This window comes from Coregonus lavaretus (assembly GCF_964263955.1).
Source record: "Coregonus lavaretus genome assembly, chromosome: 9".
Lineage (NCBI taxonomy): Eukaryota > Metazoa > Chordata > Actinopteri > Salmoniformes > Salmonidae > Coregonus > Coregonus lavaretus.
The window spans coordinates 57,659,892-57,685,063 of NC_139996.1; the positions used below are offsets into that span (position 1 = coordinate 57,659,892).

Consider the following 25,172-nt stretch of genomic DNA (forward strand, 5'->3'; position numbering starts at 1 on the left):
AGGACCACTTTAAGCTGTACACTCCACAGAGCTGGGCTTTACGGAAGAGGGGCCAGATAAAAGCCTTTGCTTAAAGAAAAAAATAAGCAAACACATTTGCTGTTCGCCAAAAGGCATGTGGGAGACTCCCCAAACATATGGAAGAAGGTACTCTGGTAAGATGAGACTAAAATTGAGCTTTTTTGCCATCAAGGAAAATGTCTGGCGCAAACCCAACACCTCTCATCACCCCGAGAACACCATCCCCACATTGAAGCATGGTGGTGGCAGCATCATGCTGTGGGGATGCTTTTCATTGGCAGGGACTGGGAAACTGGTCAGCAATCTTTAAGTTATACCACAGATTCTCAATTGGAATGAGGTCTGGGCATTGACTAGGCCATTCCAAGACATTTACATGTTTTCCCTTAAACCACTTGAGTGTTGCTTTAGCAGTATGCATAGGGTCATTGTCCTGCTGGAAGGTGAACCTCCGACCCAGTCTCAAATCTCTGGAAGACTGAAACATGTTTCCCTGAAGAATTTCCCTGTATTTAGCGCCATCCATCATTCCTTCAATTCTGACCAGTTTCCCAGTCCCTGCCGATGAAAAACATCCCCACAGCATGATGCTGCCACCACCATGCTTCACTGTGGGGATGGTGTTCTCTGGGTGATGAGAGGTGTTGGGTTTGTGCCAGCGTTTTCCTTGATGGACAAAAAGTTCAATTTTAGTATCATCTGACCAGAGTACCTTCTTCCATATGGCTTTTGGCGAACACCAAACGTGTTTGCTTATTTTTTACTTTAAGCAATGGCTTTTTTTCTGGCCACTCTTCCATAAAGCCCATCTCTGTGGAGTGTACAGCTTAAAGTGGTCCTATGGACAGATACTCCAATCTCCGCAGTGGAGCTTTGCAGCTCCTTCAGGGTTATCTTTGATCTCTTTGTTGTCTCTCTGATTAATGCCCTCCTTGCCTGGTCCATGAGTTTTGGTGGGCGGCCCTCTCTTGGCAGGTTTGTTGTGGTGCCATATTCTTTCCATTTTTGAATAATGGATTTAATGGTGCTCCGTGGGATGTTCAAAGTTTCGGATATTTTCTTATAACCCAACCCTGATCTGTACTTCTCCACAACTTTGTCCCTGACCTGTTTGGAGAGCTCCTTGGTCTTCATGGTGCTGCTTGCTTGGTGGTGCCCCTTGCTTAGTGATGTTGCAGACTCTGGGGCCTTTCAGAACAGGTGTATATATACTGAGATCATGTGACAGATCATGTGACACTTAGATTGCACACAGGTGGACTTTATTTAACTAATGATGTGACTTCTGAAGTTAATTGGTTGCACCAGCTCTTATTTCGGGGCTTCATAGCAAAGGGGGTGAATACATATGCACGCACCACTTTTCCGTTATTTATTTTTTTGAATTTTTTCACCAATTTGGACTATTTTGTGAATATCCATTACATGAAATCCAAATAAAAATCAATTTAAATGACAGGTTGTAATGCAACAAAATAGTAAAAACACCAAGGGGGATGAATACTTTTGCAAGGCACTGTATAAACATTATAACCAATCAGAGACACAGCAGTATCCGGCACAGTCTTATTTATTTAACCAAGTTTCAGATATTACCAGATTATCTAAATTGTAAGAAAATATACTGTGAACTCTGGTAATATGGATAGACTAACTATTGAACCATTGGCCCAATGCCCCGGGTGGGGGGAGATTTCTCTTTAGGATCAACGGATTATCAACGGATTGGTCGAAAATGAGCAAACCATGCACACCCGGGGCACCGGGCCATGCAAAACGAATTTGCCTAAAACATTTGTGGTCAAAACCATTCATCTTGGGGCTACGGGGGGAGCGGGGTTCTAAAATGCAATCATACCACGCAATTTTACTATTTCTAAAATGGTCTTATATTTTTTTCATGCAGACTAGCTAAAAAATCAGTTACATTTGACACTTTTCCAATAGATTATGATAATGGTTTTGCGTTTAAAAAAGGGGAGGTGCAAAAACATTAGTTTTTGTGTAGGCTAAGGCGAAAAGCTGTAGCCAGAGACTGAAGAGGAAGCGATACAGTTTGTTTCTGGTTCAATGAAAGTCAATGAACTAAGTAGACAAGACCCAGCTGCTATTGCATTGGTGTCTGTGGGAGACCCACCCCGTTAAGTAGTCCGGAACTTAACATTTGGTAAATGTTAAAAGTGAACTATCTTCATTTATCCACCATCTTTGCTATAGCCAAAGATGATCTATTATATTGCTCAGCTCAGTCGAGACTCGCAAACTTTGCAGGTGTTTCTGATTAATAAACAATGCCATGCTGGTGGGTGGTACCATTCAAATAAAACCCAGCCTTCAAACGAAACGTAGACGAAATATAATTTATACATAATTTCAGAGGAAAAGCCACGTCATTGGCACGAATGTGCATGAAGCAGGCAGTTCGGTTTTGTCACTTCAAGCCCAAATATATCATACTTTCACTAATATGATTACTTATTGACTTACATTGTTGTGCAACATCATGGGTAAGCTCTGGCCATCGTCTTTCAACTCGAAAAAGTGGATTTCTACTGGTGTGGCATTTAAAGCTTCTCTACTTCCTCTTCTGTATTGAAGACTGCTCTGAACAAAACCCCTAGGGCTGGGTGTTGCTCTTTTTAGGTCAAAGTGTGTTTTACACCAAAAGATTAGTAACAGATAAAGATCATATTTTTAGAGGAAGGAATACCAGGGTCATATTCATGGGATAAAAACAGACTACCGGGACTTGTCCAATAAGAAATGCTCATTTTCATTTTCCTTTGCAAACGTTTGCCTTAATGAACAGGACCCTGTATCAGTATTTATCCATCCATGTTATTAGCACTGTATCTATTAGTTCTGTACTTTTATTTTGTCTTTATTCACTGACCTGTCCCTGTTTGTCTCTTCCTCAGGTGTACCTGTCCTTTATTTATCCCAATGACTTTACACGTCTGACACACATGGAGAGAGAGAACAAGTGTTTCTACAGGGAGTCACCCATCTACCTGGAGAAGTAAGTACTGTTGGCTATTTTCCACATTCAGTTGATTATTATATTGTAATTCACAGATGGAAGCAAATCAAGTTGAATATGCCTGCAGCTCCGCCACTCGGTTTGGAAGGATGAAGATGGAGAAATGTAACCTCTCTCAAAATCATAGATTGAGAAATACAAACAAAAAAATATATAAAACAGAAAAGAGAGAAGAGAAAAAGACAAACACTTAGTTGGGTGTATTATTAGACGGCTGTGTATATCTGTGTGCTAATTGTCGCTCTCTCTCGCTCTCTCGCTCTCTCACTGTCACGGTTCAGACAGACGACCAGAGGACCACAATTGCGTCACACCAGAAAGTTTATTAAAACTTAAGGGAAAAGGGAAGTAGGGAGTGAATGAAGGCTCCAGGGGTAACAGGGATCCCGTCCAATGTGCTGGGTCTGTGCCCCCCCCAGTGGCAGCGATGCGTCCTATGAAGCCGGTGGTGGGTGGTCCAGAAGTCCTGGGGGGGGGGAGACACAGACACAACAGGGCGGAATGAAACAAGGCAGCAGTACAGTTCAAGGGAAATCCAAAATACGTAGTAGCAAGGCAGAAGGCTGGTCAGAGTTACCGGGATTGAAGAGTAGTCAGGAGTCGTAATGGCAGAAGCAGGTCTGGATCTCCTGGGGCAGAAGAGTATCCAAAAATCAGGCAGGTCCGGGGTCACAAAACCAGGGTGAGCCAGAAGCGCGAGCAAACAGGTTCCGGGTGTGAGCTTTGCAGACGATCTGACACCGGAGAGCTGAAAGACAGGGCCTTAAATACAGGGAGAGGTAGTGGGTAATGCAGCGCAGCTGGCAGAGTAATTAGAGCAGAGCAGAGCAGGGACAGGTGGAGCTAGTTAGGCTGAGTAGAGAGAGTGGTGAGCAGAGTGGAAGAAAATTAAGGTGGTAACCCGGTGGAGTGAGAGGCTCATGACAGAACCCCCCCCCCAAGGGACGGCCCCAGAAGTCCCAAGAGCAACACCACGCCGGGCGGGAGGAGGGGAGCCGGAGGAGGGCTAGAACTCCTCCGAACGGTCCGAGTGAACGTCCTCATCCTCGGAGGAAGCCGGAGGGCCGTGGTCGGGAGATGGGACAGGTCCCGAGACAGGATCAGGCACAGGACAGGAAGCCGAGCGGGCAGGACGGTTAGGGACCCCTCTGGGGCGGCCCCTACGGATTGCAGGTTGATCAGGATGCCGTTGGTGGAAAGCGGTGATGAGAGTCCTATCCACAATCCGACTAGCTGGCACCCAGGTCCTTTCCTCAGGTCCATAGCCCTCCCAGTCAATGAGGTACTGGAGACCCCTACCCCTCCGTCTGGACCGAAGCAGGCGGCGGACGGTGTAAACCAGACCACCATCGACGAGCCGTGGAGGAGGAGGACAAGGCGCAGCAGGGACCAGCGGACTCTCATGGATGGGCTTAATCTTAGACACATGGAAAGTGGGGTGCACCCTCAGGGAATTAGGCAGTTGGAGCCGGACAGCAGTTGGGCTAATCACTCTTATGATAGGGAATGGGCCAATGAACCGAGGTGCCAGCTTCTGCGACTCCACCCTGAGTGGCAGGTTCTTCGATGACAACCACACCCTTTGACCAACATGGTAGGTGGGAGCAGGAATTCTCCGACGGTTGGCCCCGGTAGTGTAGCTGGCAACGGATCTGAGGAGTGTGGCTCGGGCTTGTGACCAGGTGCGGCGACATCGACGGGCAAAAGCAAGTGCAGATGGGCAAGTAACCTCCTCTTCCTGGCTGGCAAATAGAGGAGGCTGGTATCCATAAACACATTGGAAAGGGGACATACCGATGGCAGAGCAGGTCAGAGAATTGTGTGCGTACTCCACCCATGTCAATTGCTGCGACCAGGAGTGGGGGTTGCGTGAAGTCATGCATCGCAGTGCCTTCTCGAGCTCCTGATTAGCCCGCTCTGACTGCCCATTGGATTGGGGATGGAATCCGGAAGTCAGACTGACTGTGGCTCCCAGCAGGTGACAGAACTCCTTCCAAAAAGCGGAGGAGAATTGTGGACCACGGTCAGAAACTACATCCTTAGGCAGTCCGTGGATCCGGAAGACGTGTTCCAGGACCACCTGGGCGGTCTCCTTGGCGGTTGGGAGCTTGGGGAGGGGAATGAAGTGTGCCATCTTGCTGAAACGGTCAACGATGGTGAGAATGACGGTCATGCCACTTGAAGGGGGCAGCCCCGTGACAAAGTCAAGGGCGATGTGAGACCAGGGACGTCTGGGCACAGGCAGGGGCTGCAGCAATCCGGCTGGGGGCTGGCAGGACGACTTGTGTTGGTTGCAGATGGGGCAGGCTTGGACGAATTCCCGTACATCCTTTCTCAGAGAGGGCCACCAGAACCTCTGGGCGAGCAGGTTGTAAGTGCGGGTGGAGCCAGGGTGACAAGCTAGGCGGGAGTCATGTCCCCACTGAACGACCTGGGACCTCAGGTCTTCGGGGACAAAAAGGCGGTCAGCTGGGCAAGTGCTGGGACCTGGCTGGTTACGGAGAGCCTCCAGCACCTGTTCCTCAACAGCCCAGGTCAGAGCTGCAACGATGCAGGGACTTGGCAGAATCGACACAGGGTCCTTGGAGGGGGTGTCATCCTTCTGGAATTGACGGGAGAGGGCGTCTGGCTTGGTGTTGCGTGATCCAGGCCGGTATGACAGAGTGAAATTAAACCTGGTGAAGAACAGGGCCCAGCGGGACTGCCTGGAGTTCAACCGTTTGGCCGTGCGGATGTACTCCAAGTTCTTATGATCGGTCCAAACGAGAAATGGAATGGTGGACCCCTCCAGCCAGTGACGCCACTCCTCCAAGGCAAGCTTCACAGCCAGCAGCTCACGGTTCCCTATGTCGTAATTGCACTCAGAGGGGGACAACCGACGTGAGAAAAAGGCACAGGGATGGAGCTTCCTATCCTCCGCAGCCCACTGAGAAATCACAGCACCAACTCCCACATCCGAGGCGTCCACCTCCACAATGAATTGCCGGTCCACATCAGGCATCTGGAGGATGGGAGCGGAGGTGAACCTCACCTTGAGGGTACTGAAGGCCTTGTCGGCTGCTGGGGTCCAGGTGAAGGGTTGCTTGGTGCTGGTTAGAGCAGTGAGAGGGGCAGCAACGGTACTGTAGTTCCGGATAAACTTTCTATAGAAGTTAGCAAACCCCAGAAACTGTTGCAGCTTCTTTCTGTTCTCCGGAACTGGCCATGAAGTGACTGCTGATACTTTGGCAGGATCCATTTGGATACTTCCCTCTGCCACTATGTACCCCAGGAAGGCCACTGTCTTGACGTGAAACTCACATTTCTCTGCCTTGGCGTAGAGGGAATTCTCCAGAAGACGATGAAGGACTTGCTGGACATGGCGGGTGTGTTCAGACAGGTTTCTGGAGTAGATTAAGATGTCATCCAGGTAAACGAAGACAAACTTGTTTAACATGTCCCGCAGTACATCATTCACTAGAGCCTGGAACACAGCAGGAGCATTGGTGAGGCCAAAAGGCATAACCAGATACTCGTAGTGGCCTGTTGGTGTATTGAATGCGGTTTTCCATTCATCTCCCTCCCGGATCCGCACTAGGTGGTAAGCGTTTCTGAGATCCAACTTGGTAAAAACAGTGGCTCCCTGGAGCAACTCAAAAGCAGAGGTGAGCAGAGGCAGAGGGTAACGGTTCTTCACTGTGATGTCGTTGAGTCCCCTGTAGTCGATGCAGGGGCGAAGAGATCCGTCCTTCTTCCCCACAAAGAAGAAGCCAGCACCAGCAGGAGATGAAGATGACCGGATTAATCCTGCGGACAGAGAGCCATTGATGTAGTCCTCCATGGACTTTCTTTCAGGAGCAGACAACGAATAAAGACGACCCTTTGGAGGGGCTGTACCAGGGAGGAGGTCGATGGCACAGTCGTACGGTCGGTGAGGGGGCAGAGATGTGGCTCTTGCTTTGTTAAACACCTCTCTGAGACCATGGTAGCATTCTGGGACATTGGAGAGGTCAGGAGCGGAGTCAGTAGGTACTGGCCGAGGGGGTAGTGCGGCAGCAAGCAGGCAGGTTCGGTGGCAGTCCTCTCCCCACTCCCTGATCACCCCGGTCACCCAGTCGAGCTGAGGGTTGTGCCGGCGGAGCCATGGGTAACCCAGGATGAGGGGTTGGCCTGGAGAGGGGAGCAGGTGAAACTGGATAGTTTCTTGATGGTTTCCGGACAGACCCATCGAGACCGGGGCCGTGACATGAGTGACCGATCCGAGTAAGTGTCCGTCCAGTGCCCGGGCAGGAATAGGAGGTGTCAAACGGAGGTTCTCCAGTCCCAGTTGGCGTGCCAGCTTGATGTCCATTATGTTGGCTTCGGCGCCAGAATCCACCAGAGCAGCCAGGGTGTGAGTTGAGTCAGAGAGGCGGAGGTGAACTTGCAGCAGGGGTTTGCGGTCGGAGGACTGGATGGTCATTGAACTCAACCGGACTCCCCCTATGCCCGGTGAGCTTCGGCCCTTTAAAGGGCAGGTTACCACACGATGTCCATCACCTCCACAATAGAGGCAGAGGTTTGAGGTGAAGCGGCGCTGGCGCTCTGCAGGAGTGAGAGAGGCTCGCCCAATCTCCATAGGCTCAGACTGATCAAGCTGACCTGGGTGAGTGGCAGTAGATGACAGGAGCCCAGTCGGATCTCTCCGAATGCCGGTAGTAGGTGGACCTTGGCGCCCCCTCTCACGACGACGGGTCTGTATCCTTCTGTCGATCCTGACAGTCAGTGCGATGGCTTCATCAAGAGTGGAAGGCAGTTCATGGGAGACCAACTCGTCCTTGATATAGTCAGCCAAACTATGGAAGAACGCGTCCACCAACGATGGTGTGTTCCAAGAACTTCGTCTAGCCAGGGTTCGGAAGTCGATGGAATGGTCTGCGACAGTACGTCTGCCTTGTCGAATACTGAACAGTTCACGAGACGCCTCTGCGGTTGGTGAATCCAGGTCAAACACCCTCAGCATCTCCTCAGCAAACAGGTCGAAGGTTGCACATGCGGGGGTTTGACGTTCGAACTCTGCTGTTCCCCAGAGTCGAGCTCGGCCCGTCAGGTGAGTGATGGCATACCCAACTTTAGCCCCCTCCGTGGCGAAGGTCCTTGGCTGCAAGGAGAACTGAAGTCGGCAGCTAGTCAGGAATGGCCGGACCTGGGTTGAATCGCCGTTGAACCGCTCGGGGTTTCCAATCTTGGGTTCCGGAGCAGCGGCTGCAATGACCGGGGCAGGTAACTCGGGGGCAGGGCTGGTGGGCAGACTGGCTGGGGTAAGGTTGGTGAGGAGTTGAATGATCATGGCGAGTTGTTGTTGCTGCTGCTGGAACTGCTGCTCATGCTCATCGGTTTCCATGTCGGGGAAAGTGTGCGCTGAGTCCATAATGGTCAGATCGTACTGTCACGGTTCAGACAGACGACCAGAGGACCACAATTGCGTCACACCAGAAAGTTTATTAAAACTTAAGGGAAAAGGGAAGTAGGGAGTGAATGAAGGCTCCAGGGGTAACAGGGATCCCGTCCAATGTGCTGGGTCTGTGCCCCCCCCAGTGGCAGCGATGCGTCCTATGAAGCCGGTGGTGGGTGGTCCAGAAGTCCTGGGGGGGGGGAGACACAGACACAACAGGGCGGAATGAAACAAGGCAGCAGTACAGTTCAAGGGAAATCCAAAATACGTAGTAGCAAGGCAGAAGGCTGGTCAGAGTTACCGGGATTGAAGAGTAGTCAGGAGTCGTAATGGCAGAAGCAGGTCTGGATCTCCTGGGGCAGAAGAGTATCCAAAAATCAGGCAGGTCCGGGGTCACAAAACCAGGGTGAGCCAGAAGCGCGAGCAAACAGGTTCCGGGTGTGAGCTTTGCAGACGATCTGACACCGGAGAGCTGAAAGACAGGGCCTTAAATACTGGGAGAGGTAGTGGGTAATGCAGCGCAGCTGGCAGAGTAATTAGAGCAGAGCAGAGCAGGGACAGGTGGAGCTAGTTAGGCTGAGTAGAGAGAGTGGTGAGCAGAGTGGAAGAAAATTAAGGTGGTAACCCGGTGGAGTGAGAGGCTCATGACACTCACTCTCTCGTTCTCTCGCTCTCTCGCTCTCTCGCTCTCTCTCTCTGACAGGTTTGGCTTCTACAAGTACATGAAGATAGATGAGGAGGACGATGATAGACCGTTCTTCTTCCCTAACCCAGACGGTAGGTACACACACCCACTGACACACACACACACACACACACATATACACACACAACACACATACATACCCTTTAACGATTAACTTTCTCTGTTGCCACAGATTTTCCAGAAGAGGAGGAAGGGGTGGACCCGGAAGATGAGGCTGAGGTCGTAGGTACCCAATCACCAAAGAGGACTGCTTCGCCTAGCCAATCAACGAAGAGGACCTCTCACCCCAGCCTCTCCATCCACACCTCCAGGCCCACCCTTGGAGAAAGAGAGGGGGAGGAGGAGGAGGAGAACAGCATTGTGGTCCGTAGAGAGAAAAAACACTTCCTCAAGAGCGATGGACAGACATACAGAGAGTGGGACAGGGACAGGCCGAGGAGAAGAGGGGGACAGACCTCCAGGAGGGGACTTCTAGAGAGGCCCGAGGCGGAGAGCGAGGAGCTTCACCCGCGGTCGGACGATGTGGTCCACGGTCGCTCCCTCTCCTGGATCAGGATGGGTCCCTCTGAGCTAGGACCAGGGGGGCCGGGCAGGAAGGTAGGAGGAGGAGGGGGTGCAGGAGGGGAGACCCCTCCCAAACTGAGCAAGTCGACCCTGCTCTTCCCCCAGAAGACCTCTCTCTCGGCCCTTGCCAGCCGCGCCAAGCAGATTCATAGTAACTCCGCCCCCGGCAACAACAACGCCGCTGCTAATGCCCGTCTCCATGATAACGCCGCCCGTAACCGCGGCAACGACAATAACGCCGCAGCCGGCGGCAACAACAACAACAATGAAAAGAAGGATGAGAACAAGATCTACATCACCAGGCCGCGGCCGGTCAAAGAGAGGGAGCGAGAGAAGGAGAAGAAGGAGAGGAGGGTGGAGAGGGAGAGGGAGAGGGAGAGGGGCAGGGGTCCGGCATCGCGTCACCCGAGAGAAGTCTTCCCTGGGGTGTTTCTGTACCAGAGTGGAAAGACCACCAGACTGGTCAACCTCCAGAGCACTCGATCCAGGGGGGGAGGGGGAGCGGGGGGCAGGGGGCTCGTCAGTGCCCCCCAACTCTGGCCCAAACCCCCTCTGAGAGACGGCAAACCTCCCCCACGTGGCACTAATGCTAGTGTTAGCAGACAAGGTACAGTTCCCCGGGCAGCCAGCAGGGTGGCGGTAGTGAGGCTCCGAGACAGAGAGAAGAGGAGAGTTAGAGGAGGGGGAAGGGAGCACCAAGCACCCCCAGATAGAGAGGCTGCCGCAGGTGTCGCCTTACCCAGTAGAGGAGGCACCCCATTGCCCCAGCACCTCCAGCCCCCGCCACCTCATTCACCCACTCCCCCCAACTCCTTGGAGAATGCCCTTCCTATGGAGAGCAGGCTAGAAAGCAGGCTAGAAACCAGGGTCACCTCGTACCTCAAAACCTCAGAGATCACTGAGTCGCAGCAAAAACAACCCGACCCAGACCAAGAACCCTCAGAACCCAACCCAGATCCTGACCCAATCCGCTCGAACGCGGATCCAGAACCCGACCCAGACCCGGAACCAGAACCAGAGGAGGGTGGGGTGTCCGACTACAGTTACGAGGCTGAAGAGGCGCGTCCAGGCTGGGCTGAGGTTTGTTGTGATTTATCTGCTTCTGATTGTATTGAATTGAGCCAGACCGATATTGACCTTTTACTGACATATCGGATTGGTCTTTAAACCACCGATTGTATTTACATAGGGGAGAGGAGGGTATGTTGAGCCATTTTAATTTTTTTGAGGTGCCTTATTGTTATTATAAACTGGTTACCAATGTAATTAGAGCACTACAAATACATTTTGTTATACCCGTGGTACAGTATATGGTCTGATATACCACAGCTGTCAGCCAATCAGCAGGGCTCGAACCACCCAGTTTAAAATGCAAATGAGTGCCTGTCATATGTGTTCCCCTGAATCAACACCTACCCTAAATTTGAATTACTATTACAGGGCTCCAGATATTTTCCCCTGGTGTCACTGGTGCCACTAGCTTTTACAGTTGGTAACCCCCGACCAAATAAAGTCCTTCATAGTGCTTTATTAAGAATGTAATAAATAGACTACCGAGGTATTCAAGAAAAAAGTTGTTTAATCTAACATATCCAAGCAGGAAGGGATTACTCAAGATATTTTGTGCAACCTAATCCAGGGATTGTCATGAATTTTGGGTTGACAATTAAGACTATAGTTGCTATATTTTACTGTCAAAATAGGACTCCTTTCCTCAAAACATACATCTTTATGTGCACTAACTAATATCATAGGGTAATGAATTTGGGGTTCAACACCTGAGGAAGTGGAAACTCAAAACACATGAACTAGATTTCTAACTGTAAATACAATACCTACTGCTAGTAGCCATGTATTCATCCAACAGTAAATGTAATGTCCTAAAAAAAGTGTGCAGTTGTAGTCTACTTCCCATGAGACCTACAGTGCTATGAAAAAGTATTTGCCCCCTTTCTAATTTTCTCTACTTTTGCATATTTGTGATACTGAATGTTATCAGATCTTCAACCAAAACCTAATATTAGATAAAGGGAACATAAGTGAACAAATAACGCAACAATTACATATTTATTTCATAAACCCAATTCCCCTGTGTGAAAAAGTAATTGCCCCCTTACACTCAATAACTGGTTGTGCCACCTTTAGCTGCAATGACGCCAACCAAATGCTTCCTGTAGTTGTTGATCAGTCTCTCACGTCGCTGTGGAGGAATTTTGGCCCACTCTTCCATGCAGAACTGCTTTAACTCAGTGACGTGTGGGTTTTCAAGCATGAACTGCTCGTTTCAAGTCCTGCCACAACATCTCAATTGGGATTAGGTCTGGACTTTGACTAGGCCATTCCAAAACTTCAAATTTGTTGCTTTTTAGCAATGTTCATGTAGACTTGATTGTGTGTTTTGGATCATTGTCTTGCTGCATGAACCAGCTGCGCTTCAGCTTCAGCTCGCAGACGGATGGTCTGACATTCTCCTGTAGAATTCTCTGATACAGAGAAGAATTCATGGTTCCTTCTATTAAGGCAAGTCATCCAGGTCCTGAGGCAGCAAAGCATCCCCAAACCATCACACCACCACCACCATGCTTGACCTTTGGTATGATGTTCTCACTGTGGAATGCAGTGTTTGGTTTTCGCCAAAAAAAAAACACCCCCAAAGCATAATGTTTCCACCTCCATGTTTGACGGTGGGGATGGTGTTATTGGGGTCATAGGCAGCATTACTCCTCCTCCAAACACTGCGAGTTGAGTTGATGCCATAGAGCTCAATTTTGGTCTCATCTGACCACAACACTTTCACCCAGTTCTCCTCTGAATCATTCAGATGTTCATTGGCAAACTTCAGACGGCCCTGTATATGTGCTTTCTTGAGCAGGGGTACCGCTGCAGGATTTCAGTCCTTCACGGCGTAGTGTGTTACCAATTGTTTTCTTGGTGACTATGGTCCTAGCTGCCTTGAGATCATTGACAAGATCCTCCTGTGTAGTTCTGGGCTGATTCCTCACCGTTCTCATGATCATTGCAACTCCACAAGGTGAGATCTTGCATGGAGCCCCAGGCCGAGGGAGACTGACAGTTCTTTTGTGTTTCTTCCATTTGCGAATAATCGCACCAACTGTTGTCACCTTTTCACCAAGCTGCTTGGCGATGGTCTTGTAGCCCATTCCAGCCTTATGTAGGTCTACAATCTTGTCCCTGACATCCTTGGAGAGCTCTTTGGTGTTGGCCATGGTGGAGAGTTTGGAATCTGATTGATTGATTGCTTCTGTGGACAGGTGTATTTTATACAGGTAACAAACTGAGATTAGGAGCACTCCCTTTACGAGTGTGCTCCTAATCTCAGCTCGTTACCTGTATAAAAGACACCTGGGAGCCAGAAATCTTTCTGATTGAGAGGGGGACAAATAATTATTTCCCTCATTAAAATGCAAATCAATTTATAACATTTTGGACATTTTTTTTGTTTTTATTCTGTCTCTCACTGTTCAAATAAACCTACCATTAAAATTATAGACTGATCATTTCTTTGTCAGTGGGAAAACGTACAAAATCAGCAGGGGATCAAATACTTTTTTCCCTCATTGTAGCTTGTCCCAAAAAAGTGGTCTCTCGGTACAACTTACCCCGGGTACGGGGATGACCTCTTCCTAAATATTTGGTCACATGATTAATTTTGTGTATGGTTTCCTCGAAACAAGGGGTGACTCAACTAACCCTTTGGCTCAATTTACCCCACTCTCCCCTACAATAAACAGTCATGCTAATCTGAGTAGTTTATTTTTCAAATGTAAGAAATCAGCATTCAAAGTATCTTTGTAGAGCTGTTTTTCATTTGAAACTCAATTTGTGCAGAACACGTCTATTTTTCATCCTAGCACTGAAAAACAACTTATCGGCAGACACAGTATATCAGAATCAGTGTATTTCGCCTTACAAAAAATCGAAGTCAGACACAAAAATCCCATAGCCCAGGGTTCTTCAATTCCGGTCCTGGAGGGCCGAAACACCTCTGTTTTTCATCCTCTCCTTCTAATCAGGGGCTAATTCAGACCTGGGACACCAGGTGAGTGCAATTAACTACCAGGTAGAAATCCTCCATGGCCGGAATTGAAGAGCCCTGCCATAGCCTATCGCTCAGGCTCTAATGGTGAATGATTTTATTGTTCATCTGCCCAGGGACTGGAGCTCATGTTTAAAGACAATTAGCTGGAAACAATTTGCTGTTTACCTATATCTAGTACAATGCATACAACCTCATGTGAAATGTATGTTTTAAGTGTACAAACTCTGTCAAATAAACATAATAATGAATAAATAGGAGAGCATCAACTGGCAGAGGACATTTTCGGTCAACCCCATGGACTTTGAGCTGCTGCGCTCCGACTGGAATGACCTGCGCTGCAACGTGTCTGGGAACCTGCAGCTGGCCGAGAGCGAGGTGGTGGATGTGCTGGCACAGTACATGGAGAAGCTCAACGAGCGCAACGGAGGGTTAGTGTGTGTTTGTGCCAGACCTGGGTTCAGATACTGTTATACAGTTGAAGTCGGAAGTTTACATACACTTAGGTTGGAGTCATTTAAAACTCGTTTTTCAACCACTCCACAAATTTCTTGTTAACAAACTATAGTTTTGGCAAGTTGGTTAGGACATCTACTTTGTGCATGACACAAGTAATTTTTCCAATAATTGTTTAAAGACAGATTATTTCACTTATAATTCACTGTATCACAATTCCAGTGGGTCAGAAGTTTACATACACAAAGTTGACTGTGCCTTTAAACAGCTTGGAAAATTCCAGAAAATGATGTCATGGCTTTAGAAGCTTCTGATAGGCTAATTTTCATCATTTGAGTAAATTGGAGGTGTACCTGGGAATGTATTTCAAGGCCAACCTTCAAACTCAGTGCCTCTTTGCTTGACATCATGGGAAAATCAAAAGAAATCAGCCAAATCCTCAGAAACACAATTGTAGACCTCCACAAGTCTGGTTCATCCTTGGGAGCAATTTCCAAATGCCTGAAGGTACCACGTTCATCTGTACAAAAAATAGTATGCAAGTATAAACACCATGGGACCACGCAGCCGTCATACCGCTCAGGAAGGAGACGCATTCTGTCTCCGCTAACATCAAAGCGGTGACCCGATCCTGCAGGTTAATGCTTTACAACATTCGCAGAGTACGACCCTACCTTACACAGAAAGCGGCACAGGTCCTAATCCAGGCACTTATAATCTACCGTCTGGATTACTGCAACTCGCTTTTGATTGGGCTCCCTGCCTGTGCCATTAAACCCCTTCAACTTATCCAGAATGCTGCAGCCCGTCTGGTGTTCAACCTTCCCAAGTTCTCTCATATCACCCCGCTCCTCCGCACACTCCACTGGCTTCCAGTTGAGGCTCGCATCTACTACAAGACCATGGTGCTTGCCTACGGAGCTGTGAGGGGAATGGCACCTCCTTACCTTCAGGCTCTGATCAGAACCTACACCCAAACGAGGGCACTACGTTCATCCACCTCTGGCCTGCTAGCTCCCCTACCTCTACGGAAGCACAGTTCCCGCTCAGCCCAGTCAAAGCTATTCGCTGCTCTGGCACCCCAATGGTGGAACAAGCTCCCCCTATGACGCCAGGACAGCAGAGTCACTGACCACCTTCCGGAGACACTTGAAACCCTATCTCTTTAAGGAATACCTGGAATAGTATAAAGTAATCCTTCTTTTCCCCCACCCCCCATTATTTTTTTTATTTTTTTTTTTAAAGGTGGTTGTCCCAGTGGCTATCATAAGTTGAATGCACCAATTTGTAAGTTGCTCTGGATAAGAGCGTCTGCTAAATGATGTAAATGTCTCCTAGAGATTAACGTACTTTGGTGCGAAAAGTGCAAGTCAATCCCAGAACAAGAGCAAAGGACCTTGTGAAGATGCTGGAGGAAACAGGTACAAAGGTATCTATATCCACAGTAAAACGAGTCCTATATCGACATAACCTGAAAGGCTGCTCAGCAAGGAAGAAGCCACTGCTCCAAAACGGCCATAAAAAAGCCAGACTATGGTTTGCAACTGCACATGGGGAACTGCACAAAGATCGTACTTTTTGGAGAAATGTCCTGTGGTCTGATGAAACATAAATAGAACTGTTTGGCCATAATGACCATCATTATGTTTGGAGGGAAAAGGGCGACGCTTGCAAGTCGAAGAACACCATCCCAACCGTGATGCACGTGGGTGGCAGCATCATGCTGTGGGGGTGCTTTGCTGCAGGAGGGACTGGTGCACTTCACAAAATAGATGGCATCATGAGGAAGGAAAATTATGTGGATATATTGAATCAACATATCAAGACATCAGTCAGGAAGTTAAAGCTTGGTCGCAAATAGGTCTTCCAAATGGACAATGACCCCAAGCATACTTCCAAAGTTGTGGCAAAATGGCTTAAGGACAACAAAGTCAAGGTATTGGAGTGGCCATCACAAAGCCCTGACCTCAATCCTATAGAAAATGTGTGGGAAGAACTGAAAAAGCATGTGCGAGCAAGGAGGCCTACAAACCTGACTCGGTTACAGAAGCTCTGTCAGGAGGAATGGGCCAAAATTCACCCAACTTATTGTGAGAAGCTTGTGGAAGGCTACCCAAAACAATTTAAAGGCAATGCAACCAAATACTAATTGAGTGTATGTAAACTTCTGACCCACTGGGAATGTGATGAAAGAAATAAAAGCTGAAACATTTCACATTCTTAAAATAAAGTGGTGATCCTAACTGACCTAAGACAGGGAATTTTTACTAGGATTAAATGTCAGGAATTGTGAAAAACTGAGTTTAAATGTATTTGGCTAAGGTGTATGTAAACTTCCGACTTCAACTGTAAATACTTTTAGCATTTGCTTTATCCTGCCTGGAGTGCCAGATGGACGAGGTTTACAGTCTTGTGACTTTTTTATTGGGTCAATTGCCCCAGAAAAGCTCAATCAAGCCCAGCTAAAGTATTTGAACTGTGTGTGTGTTTGCGTGTGTTTGCGCGTGCATGTGTATTGGGTAGGGGAAAGAAGCAATGTGGTGAATATGTTGAAGTTGTACGTTTGTTTTACTAAACCCACCCTCCCATTCCTCCCCCAGTATCTACACCCTTTTGCGGATCATCAATGTGGAGAAGAGGCGAGACTCGGCCCGTGGGAACCGCTACTTGGTGGAGCTGGAGCTGATGGAGCGCGGCCGGAATGTGGTGCGCCTCTCGGAATACATCTACCTTCTGCTCCACCGTGGCCGTCTGGGCGGGGACAGCCTGGAGAACACGGAGTTCGTCCCCGCCTCGGCCCCTGCTAGGTCCCCCCCTGGTCTCATCCTCACCACCCCCGCACCCCCAACCTCCACGCACCCCTCTGCCCAACCCGGGGCCACCCAGTGGGGCACGGCCTATGCCAACCCCCTGCTGTGCCAGCCGGTCATGCTGCAGTGGCGGAAGGATGTTATGGTGCATTTTGTGGTGCCAGGTAGGTACCAGGGGCCTCATTTAGAAACCGTGAGTACGTAGAAGATATACCCCAAAATGTGTGTGCGCCAGTTTTCACGCAAAAGTTGGCATTTATTTATTTTTTGCTTGAAGTAAAACTTTAGACAATGTGTACGCGCATCTTCTAGTGGTTGAAATATTGTATTGCAAGCTGGCAAGTAAGAATTTTGTGCAAATGGGGGATATGATGAAAGGCTTATTCATAAATAAATAAAAACAGGAACACTTATTAACAAGAATGCAACCATTTGCCATTAGTGAGAATCTGAAATAGTTACATATAATAATCTTATGATATTTTTCCTATTTTATTTTCATAACCATTGCAGAATATATTCCTCACCTTTTCTTGCCGTGATGGGTTCATATTCCTAAGGGGCCATACAACAAATTACCATGCACATCTCTTGTTTAATTGGACCTAGTAGCCTAGTAAATAGATAGGCTATATGTATTTCAAGTTTTGCAATATCATAGGCAGCACGGTTTATAATACCAGTATACAGGCGAATTTAACAGCTGATCTTTTACATTGAAGTAGGCCTTGGTATCAAGTTTCAAGATTCATGTTTTTATTGTTTTTATTGTCATGTGCACAAGTAGCCTACAGTGAAATGCCTTTCCCAACAATGCAGTAATGAATATCAGTAGTACTATAGAAAATAAATAAAAAAGTCAAGTAGAACAAAAACACACAAGAAATAACTGTAACTACTGCATTTTTTTGAGTAGTCTGCCCTACAATGTTTCAGAATTTGTGGACAGTCCATCATATTTAGGTTGGGGGAAAAAGTCGGTATAAAACATTTTTGAATTCTAACGTTTTGCTGACAGGTCCACGACAATGTTGTTAGGAAACTGACGCAGTCCTTTTCCAGATACAGCATAAATTACTGCTAAAGATTATAACATTCTGCCAACACAGTAAATAGACCAGTAGCTTACAGTGCATTCGGAAAGTATTCAGACCCCTTGACTTTCCACATTTTGTTATGTTACAGGATTATTCTAAAATGGATTACATAGTTTTTTTTCTATCTACACACAATACCCCATAATGACGAAGCAAAAACAGGTTATTAGAAATTTTTGCAAAAATTATTACAAATAAAAAACGGAAATTTCACATTTGCATAAGTATTCAGACCCTTTACTCAGTACTTTGTTGAAGCACCTTTGGCAGCGATTACAGCCTCGAGTCTTCTTGGGTATGACGCTACAAGCTTGGCACACCTGTATTTGGGGAGTTTCTCCCATTCTTCTCTTCAGATCCTCTCAAGCTCTGTCAGGTTGGATGTGGATCGTCGCTGCACAGATATTTTCAGGTCTCTCCAGAGATGTTCGATTGGGTTCAAATCTGGGCTCTGGCTGGGCCACTCAAGGACATTGAGACTTGTCCGGAAGCCACTCCTGCGTTGTATTGGCTGTGTGCTTAGGGTCATTGTCCTGTTGGAAGGTGAACCTTCTCCCCAGTCAGAGGTCCTGAGCGCTCTGGAGCAGGTTTTCATCAAGAATCTCTCTGTACTTTTCTCCGTTCATCTTTCCCTCAATCCTGACTAGTCTCCCTGTCCCTGCCGCTGAAAAACATCCCCACAGCATAATGCTGCCACCACCATGCTTCCCCTTAGGGATGGTGCCAGGTTTCCTCCAGATGTGATGCTTGGCATTCAGGCCAAAGAGTTCAATCTTGGTTTCTTCAGACCAGAGAATCTTGTTTCTCATGGTCTGAGAGTCTTTTAGGTGCCTTTTGGCAAACTCCAAGCGGGCTGTCATGTGCCTTTTACTGAGGAGTGGCTTCTGTCTGGCCACTCTACCATAAAGGCCTGATTTGGTGGAGTGCTGAAGAGATTGTTGTCCATCTGGAAGATTCTCCCATCTCCACAGAAGGACTCTGGAGCTCCTTCAGAGTGACAATCGGGATCTTGGTCACCTCCCTGACCAAGGCCCTTCTCCCCCTATTGCTCAGTTTGGCCGGGCGGCCAGCTCTAGGAAGAGTCTTGGTGGTTCCAAACTTCATCCATTGAAGAATGATGGAGGCCACTGTGTTCTTGATAGCACTACTGGGTGATCTGAAAAGTCATAGTCAATCGATCAATAATATAATAATACTTTTAGCAAATATGTTTATTTTCAATTCACAAACTGTAGAAACAATGAGAATAGAAAGGTTCAGAACTTTTGTAAAACATCACAGTACAGTTGAAAAATATATATGGCAAATAGAAATCCAATATGGATGGTGTAAAGAGATAGATGGGAGGTGTTGAATGGAGCTGAAGGATGGGACTAATAACAACAACTAATAAGAACAAGATAACTAGTGTAAGACATGCTGTGTCCATAATAAGTATATAGGTTATATATTGTGAGCTTTTGTGAAAGAGCACAGTTAGAAAGATATGGCATATAGAAGCATATCAGATGGACATCATGAAAATGATCGGAGGAAGTTCAGGAGTAAAAACAAACAAAATATAATTATTGACTGTGTCCATAAAATGTATATAGTATGTATAAGCATGAAGTAGAGGCCTAAGCATTGTTGTTCACTAGTTTACTCCAATTAGGGAAGGGATGGTGGGGTTGGAAAGTAATAAAGGGAAATATATATATTTTTAAAGGATATGTATGAATGTGTGTGTATATATATATATATATATATATATATATATATATATATATATATATATATATATATATATATATGCGAGAGAAAAAAAACATATGGGGGATTGGAAGTGATGCAGACAATTACATTGATGGAAGTTACAATCTATCTGCAATATTAAAGCTGATCTACCCTCTCGAAAAATAAAAATAAAAAGAATGATGGAGGCCACTGTGTTCTTGGGGACCTTCAATGCTGTAGACATTTTTTTGGTACCCTTCCCCAGATCTGTGCCTCGACACAATCCTGTCTCAGAGTTGGTTTTTGCTCTGACATGCACTGTCAACTGTGGGACTTTATATAGACAGGTGTGTGCCTTTCCAAATCATGTCCAATCAATTGAATTTACCACAGGTGGACTCCAATCAAGTTGTAGCAACATTTCAAGGATGATCAATGGAAACAGGATGCACCTGAGCTCAATTTCGAGTCTCATAGCAAATGGTCTGAATACTTATGTAAATAAGGTATTTCTGTTTTCTAAAAATCTGTTTTTGCTTTGTCATTATGGGGTATTGTGTGTAGATTGATGGGGACAAACATTTATTTAATCAATTTTAGAATAAGTCTGTAACATAACAAAATGTGAAAAAAGTCAAGGGGTCTGAATGCTTTCCGAATGCACTCCATGTAAAATATTTGACAGTATGTGTAGGCTACAGTATTGCTGTGCGATAAGAGCGCGTAATCATTTCCTTTTTAATCTCAGAGCCTATACCAAGGCAGGACATTTAAACCCAATAATCTATTGATAAACGACATATTGAACAACAATTTGTCTTTTGCATGCCTTGGCCTAATGCCAATTGTTCCAAATTATACAGCAAATAAAGGGTGTAGTTGTTACCATAAAAGGTGAACGGAGGTGTTTTCCAGGCGGTGTTTTAGTGCTTGTTCTTCGACAGGTCTGAGTTATAACAGGAAACATGCGTATGTATGGCGTGTGGCAAGTTTATAAATCTCAATATTTTTGTACGTGTGCAGACTTTTCAGAAATGGAGCACGCAGACATTTTGTGTGAAATTTACATTTTAGTCATTTAGCGGACGCTCTTATCCAGAGCGACTTACAGTTAGTGAGTGCATACATTTTCATACTGGCCCCCCGTGGGAAATGAACCCACAAGCCTGGCGTTGCAAGTGCCATGCTCTACCAACTGAGCTACAGGGGACTGTGTATTCAATGTATTCAACGGTTATAAATGAGGCCCCAGTACTGGAGGGGTGGACCTATCGTTAGGTCACTAGTCCCTTCTCCAACAGTAGTGTTTCTCAAACCATTTCTCAAGGACTCCCACACGTTTCACAATTTTTTTTGTAGCCCTGGAAAGTGTGCTAGCTCTGGAATAGATCAACTACATGAAACGGCTGGGGGTCCCTGAGGAGAGGTTTGGAAAATGCAGCACAGACACTCTTGTAGATCTGAAAGGAAAGCTTGGGAATTGAAGATTGCTATATCTGATTTAGCTAGTGTTGTGTTGAAACACAATTTTTCCCTCTCTCAATTCATTTCAATATTGGCATGGAAAGTTAAAGCACTTACCACTCTCTCTGTGTGTCTCTAGTGAAGAACCAGGCTCGCTGGGTGCAGCAGTTCATCACAGACATGGAGGAGCTGCACCGGCAGACTAAGGACGACAACTTCAGCATCATCATTGTCGACTTCGAGAGCACCGACATGGACGTGGAGCAGGCCCTCCGAGAGAGCACTGTGCCTAGGTGCGTGTGTGTGTGTGTGTGTGTGGGTGTGTGTGTTTCTCAGACTTAATCCAAAGCTCCATAGGAGTGCATTTTAATTACTACAGGAATTGAATGGATTCAGGTATTTAAAAACAGTCCTATGGAGCAATTCCAACTGACACAAACACATAATGGATATGTAATTGGACCAAACCCTGGAGTTAACTGATGTGATTGTCTGTGTGTTTTGTTAGGTATGAGTACTTGAGAAGAGAAGGGAACTTTGAGCGCTCAGCAGGACTACAGATCGGAGTGGACACTATCGAGGTGAGAGATAGCAGACCTACAGGAAGGGAAAGAGAGAAGGTATCTCTCTATTTGAATTCATAAACAGCCAATACATTTGCAAATTCACTGATTGAGGTGACACACATTCACACTCAGTAGAGAGCAGGCTGAAGCTTCTAGACGACATTTTACTATCACAATGGCACATGCCATGAGCATACTAACCATAGCATTTCACATAGACAGGTTGAGTAATATAAAAAGCTGCAGCACAATTGATGTTGGAACTCTTGTAACTGTAACTCAACCTCAGTGAGGAGGTATTTTTTAATACAGTGAGATAGTCACGGTATATGCCATGAAATCGTGAGGTGCAGTATTGGTTCGTTTCTGACTGTGAAGACTGGCAAGAGGTCAAGCGGTCTCAGATGCTCCCAAGAGAGTCACAGACTCTGTAGCTCAGCTGGTAGAGCACAGCGCTTGTAACGCCAAGGTAGTGGGTTCAATCCCCGGGACCACCCATACACAAAAATGTATGTACGCATGACTGTAAGTCGCTTTGGATAAAAGCGTCTGCTAAATGGCATATTATTATTATTCAAACTGTCCAGTTCTCTGTGACCCCATAGCCTGACAGATTGATAGACAGACAGACAGGCAGACAGATATGTATTCAATGTTTTATTCAATGGTGTTCTCTTTTTGTGTGTGTGTGACAGGGATTTGCGCAGACAGTTATCTGTCATTGGAGTGTCAAAGCTGTCACGTTGACTTTCTCTATTTTTCTTTCCCTCTCCTACTACTACCCTCCCCTCTATCTCTCTCTCCGTTCTCTCTCTTTCTCTCAACTCTGTCTCTCTTGTTCTTTCTATCTGTCTCGCTCTCTCTCTCTGTGCGACAGGGATTTGGGCAGACCGTTATTTATCATTGGAGTGTCATGACTGTCACATAGACTTTCTCTCTCTCTCTCACTCACTCACTCACTTCTCTCTCTCTCTCTCTCTCTCTCTCTCTCTCTCTCTCTCTCTCTCTCTCTCTCTCTCTCTCTCTCAATGCAACAGAGATTTGGGTAAACAGTTATCTGTCATTTGAGTGTCAGACCTGTCACATGGGGAAGACTGGGGTGTCACTCACAGTTGAATGACTGTGGGTGTTTTATATCAAACCCCTTCACACACATACAGACACACGAGTGCATGCTTCAGACACACACACACACATAAACACACACACACACACAACACACACACAGAAGAGTAGAACATTTCGATTGGCTGTTTTTGGGTGGCGTTTGAGTTTGTGGGACTGAGTATGTTGGGGGTCTGTAACCATGATTGTGTGTACTTTAGTTTTGATTACACCGTATTTGTGTGTATGTGTGTTTTACAGGACAACCACAGTATAGCGTTCTTGTGTGACCTTCACATCCACTTCCCCCTCAACATCCTGGAGAGCATCAGGAAGCACTGTGTAGAGGGACGTCTGGCCTTCGCCCCTATTGTCATGAGACTGGGCTGTGGCAGCTCCCCACTAGAGCCTGACGGTAATACACACATGATACACACACACACACACACACACGCACACACATCTCGCACGCAGCATGCACACACACATACACACACACCATGTTTGGGATTTACTAAGTCAGACTGCCTTTCCCTCTGCAGGCTACTGGGAGGTGAATGGCTTTGGCCTGTTTGGAATTTATAAGTCGGACTTTGATAAGATCGGAGGGATGAACACGGAGGAGTTTAAAGACCGCTGGGGAGGAGAGGACTGGGAACTACTGGACAGGTAACCTGGCAACCCTCACCATTGCAAACACAACACTCTCTGCTTCCTAACCCTCTTTCCCCTCTATCCGGGCTCTTTCTCAATTGTCTTAAAATTATACCTTCTCTTCTTCATTGCACTGATTTGAAAGCGGCTAATGATGAGCTTCCACCACATTGTTTTCATCTGTTAAGTAATTTCTAATCATTGGAGGCGACGAGAAAAGGAGTGATTTTTTGGTGGGGGCAATCACTGGCTCCTAACCTGATTGTTCCTCTCTTCCCTTCTTCCAGGGTACTACAGAACGGTCTGGAGGTGGAGAGACTGAGACTGAGGAACTTCTTCCACTACTACCACTCCAAAAGGGGCATGTGGAACGCTCAGAACAAGAAAACCCCCAAGGGAGGGGGATAGCTAACGCCACCCCCATGGGCCTGGACGACCCAAAACACATGGCCTATACCTGCAGCTCCACTGTGTGTGAGGAGAGACCCTGAATGAGCTCACTTACTGCCTGACTTTGCCTTTTTTAGATAGGCACTTTTCAGGGATGCCCGTCCTTGCTCCTCCGAGGACCCATCTGAGGAACCCTCTTTTCCCTGAGTATGTTTTTTCCGTCAATGGAGGACATTGAAGGGGGAAAATGGAGGGAATCTGTTTGTATGTTGGTGTTGACGTCTACCCGGCTAGACTTGACCTTTCACCTCACTAACAGAACTCAATGTAGAGACGATGTCTTCTTTTTCTTTTTTGGTGCAATGTTACCTGACAGACTGTTTATTTGTATTTTGTTTGTTTTGTTCAGAGGAAGCGCCTTTTTTTCTAGCGAGGCATTTGTAAAGACAACCTAAGATTTTCTACAAAAACATCCACGTGAGGAGACGTCTGAGGAACATTAGAAGGACTTTGTGTTGATGACAGAATGTTTGTTTGTTTGTGTTCAGGTACGTGCCAACAATAGTCGTTCCGGAAACGCGTTCCGTCACTCTGGTGTCAAATTTCAGATATTAGTATTGCAACGAGATGTCTGGGTGTTGAAAGTAACAGTGTGTAGTGGTTCTACCTGATGTGCTTCTTCATATAAATCTAACCGGGGTGCTTCAAATGTACTATAGAGGCATATGATGCAGTATGGGTAACTTTCCCAAAATTCCTGCTTATTTACTCCTGATTCCGGATATCTTTTAACAGGGATATCTTCCAACCTCGGAAATTTGGGAAAGTTCCCAGAATTTTGCAACCCTAAGTTGTTGCATATTAAATATAAGCTCTGTTGTGTGTACAGTTTTATGGGAAGAGGACACAGATACTGGACAGTATGGAGTATGGAATGGGGGATCCACGGTGAGATTTCGGCAAAGGCATCAGATTTAACAATGTGCTTTGAAAAACGTACTTAATTTCACAGTCTATCTTGCTTTCTTTTGGTCTGTCTTTCTCTCTCTTTTTCTCTTTTCTTATCAATTCCTCTCTTTCTGTACCATCTCTCTCTCTCTCTCTCTTTTCTTCT

The 25,172-nt window shown here is 46.6% G+C and overlaps 1 protein-coding gene across 1 annotated transcript in view; it reads left to right on the forward strand.

Annotated features, from left to right (window-relative positions):
* The window catches only part of b4galnt4a (beta-1,4-N-acetyl-galactosaminyl transferase 4a), a gene marked incomplete at both ends in the record, with an annotated part of 504,007 nt that extends 479,931 nt beyond the window's left edge, over positions 1-24,076 (forward strand). The window contains 10 exons of the mRNA XM_084168945.1: positions 2,940-3,040; positions 9,178-9,251; positions 9,353-10,824; positions 14,060-14,232; positions 16,858-17,231; positions 21,484-21,637; positions 21,853-21,925; positions 23,276-23,429; positions 23,557-23,683; positions 23,956-24,076. Of these exons, the coding sequence (XP_084025071.1) occupies positions 2,940-3,040; positions 9,178-9,251; positions 9,353-10,824; positions 14,060-14,232; positions 16,858-17,231; positions 21,484-21,637; positions 21,853-21,925; positions 23,276-23,429; positions 23,557-23,683; positions 23,956-24,076 (2,823 nt within the window). The remainder of the gene's footprint in view (positions 1-2,939; positions 3,041-9,177; positions 9,252-9,352; positions 10,825-14,059; positions 14,233-16,857; positions 17,232-21,483; positions 21,638-21,852; positions 21,926-23,275; positions 23,430-23,556; positions 23,684-23,955) is intronic.
* Positions 24,077-25,172: the final 1,096 nt, after the last annotated feature.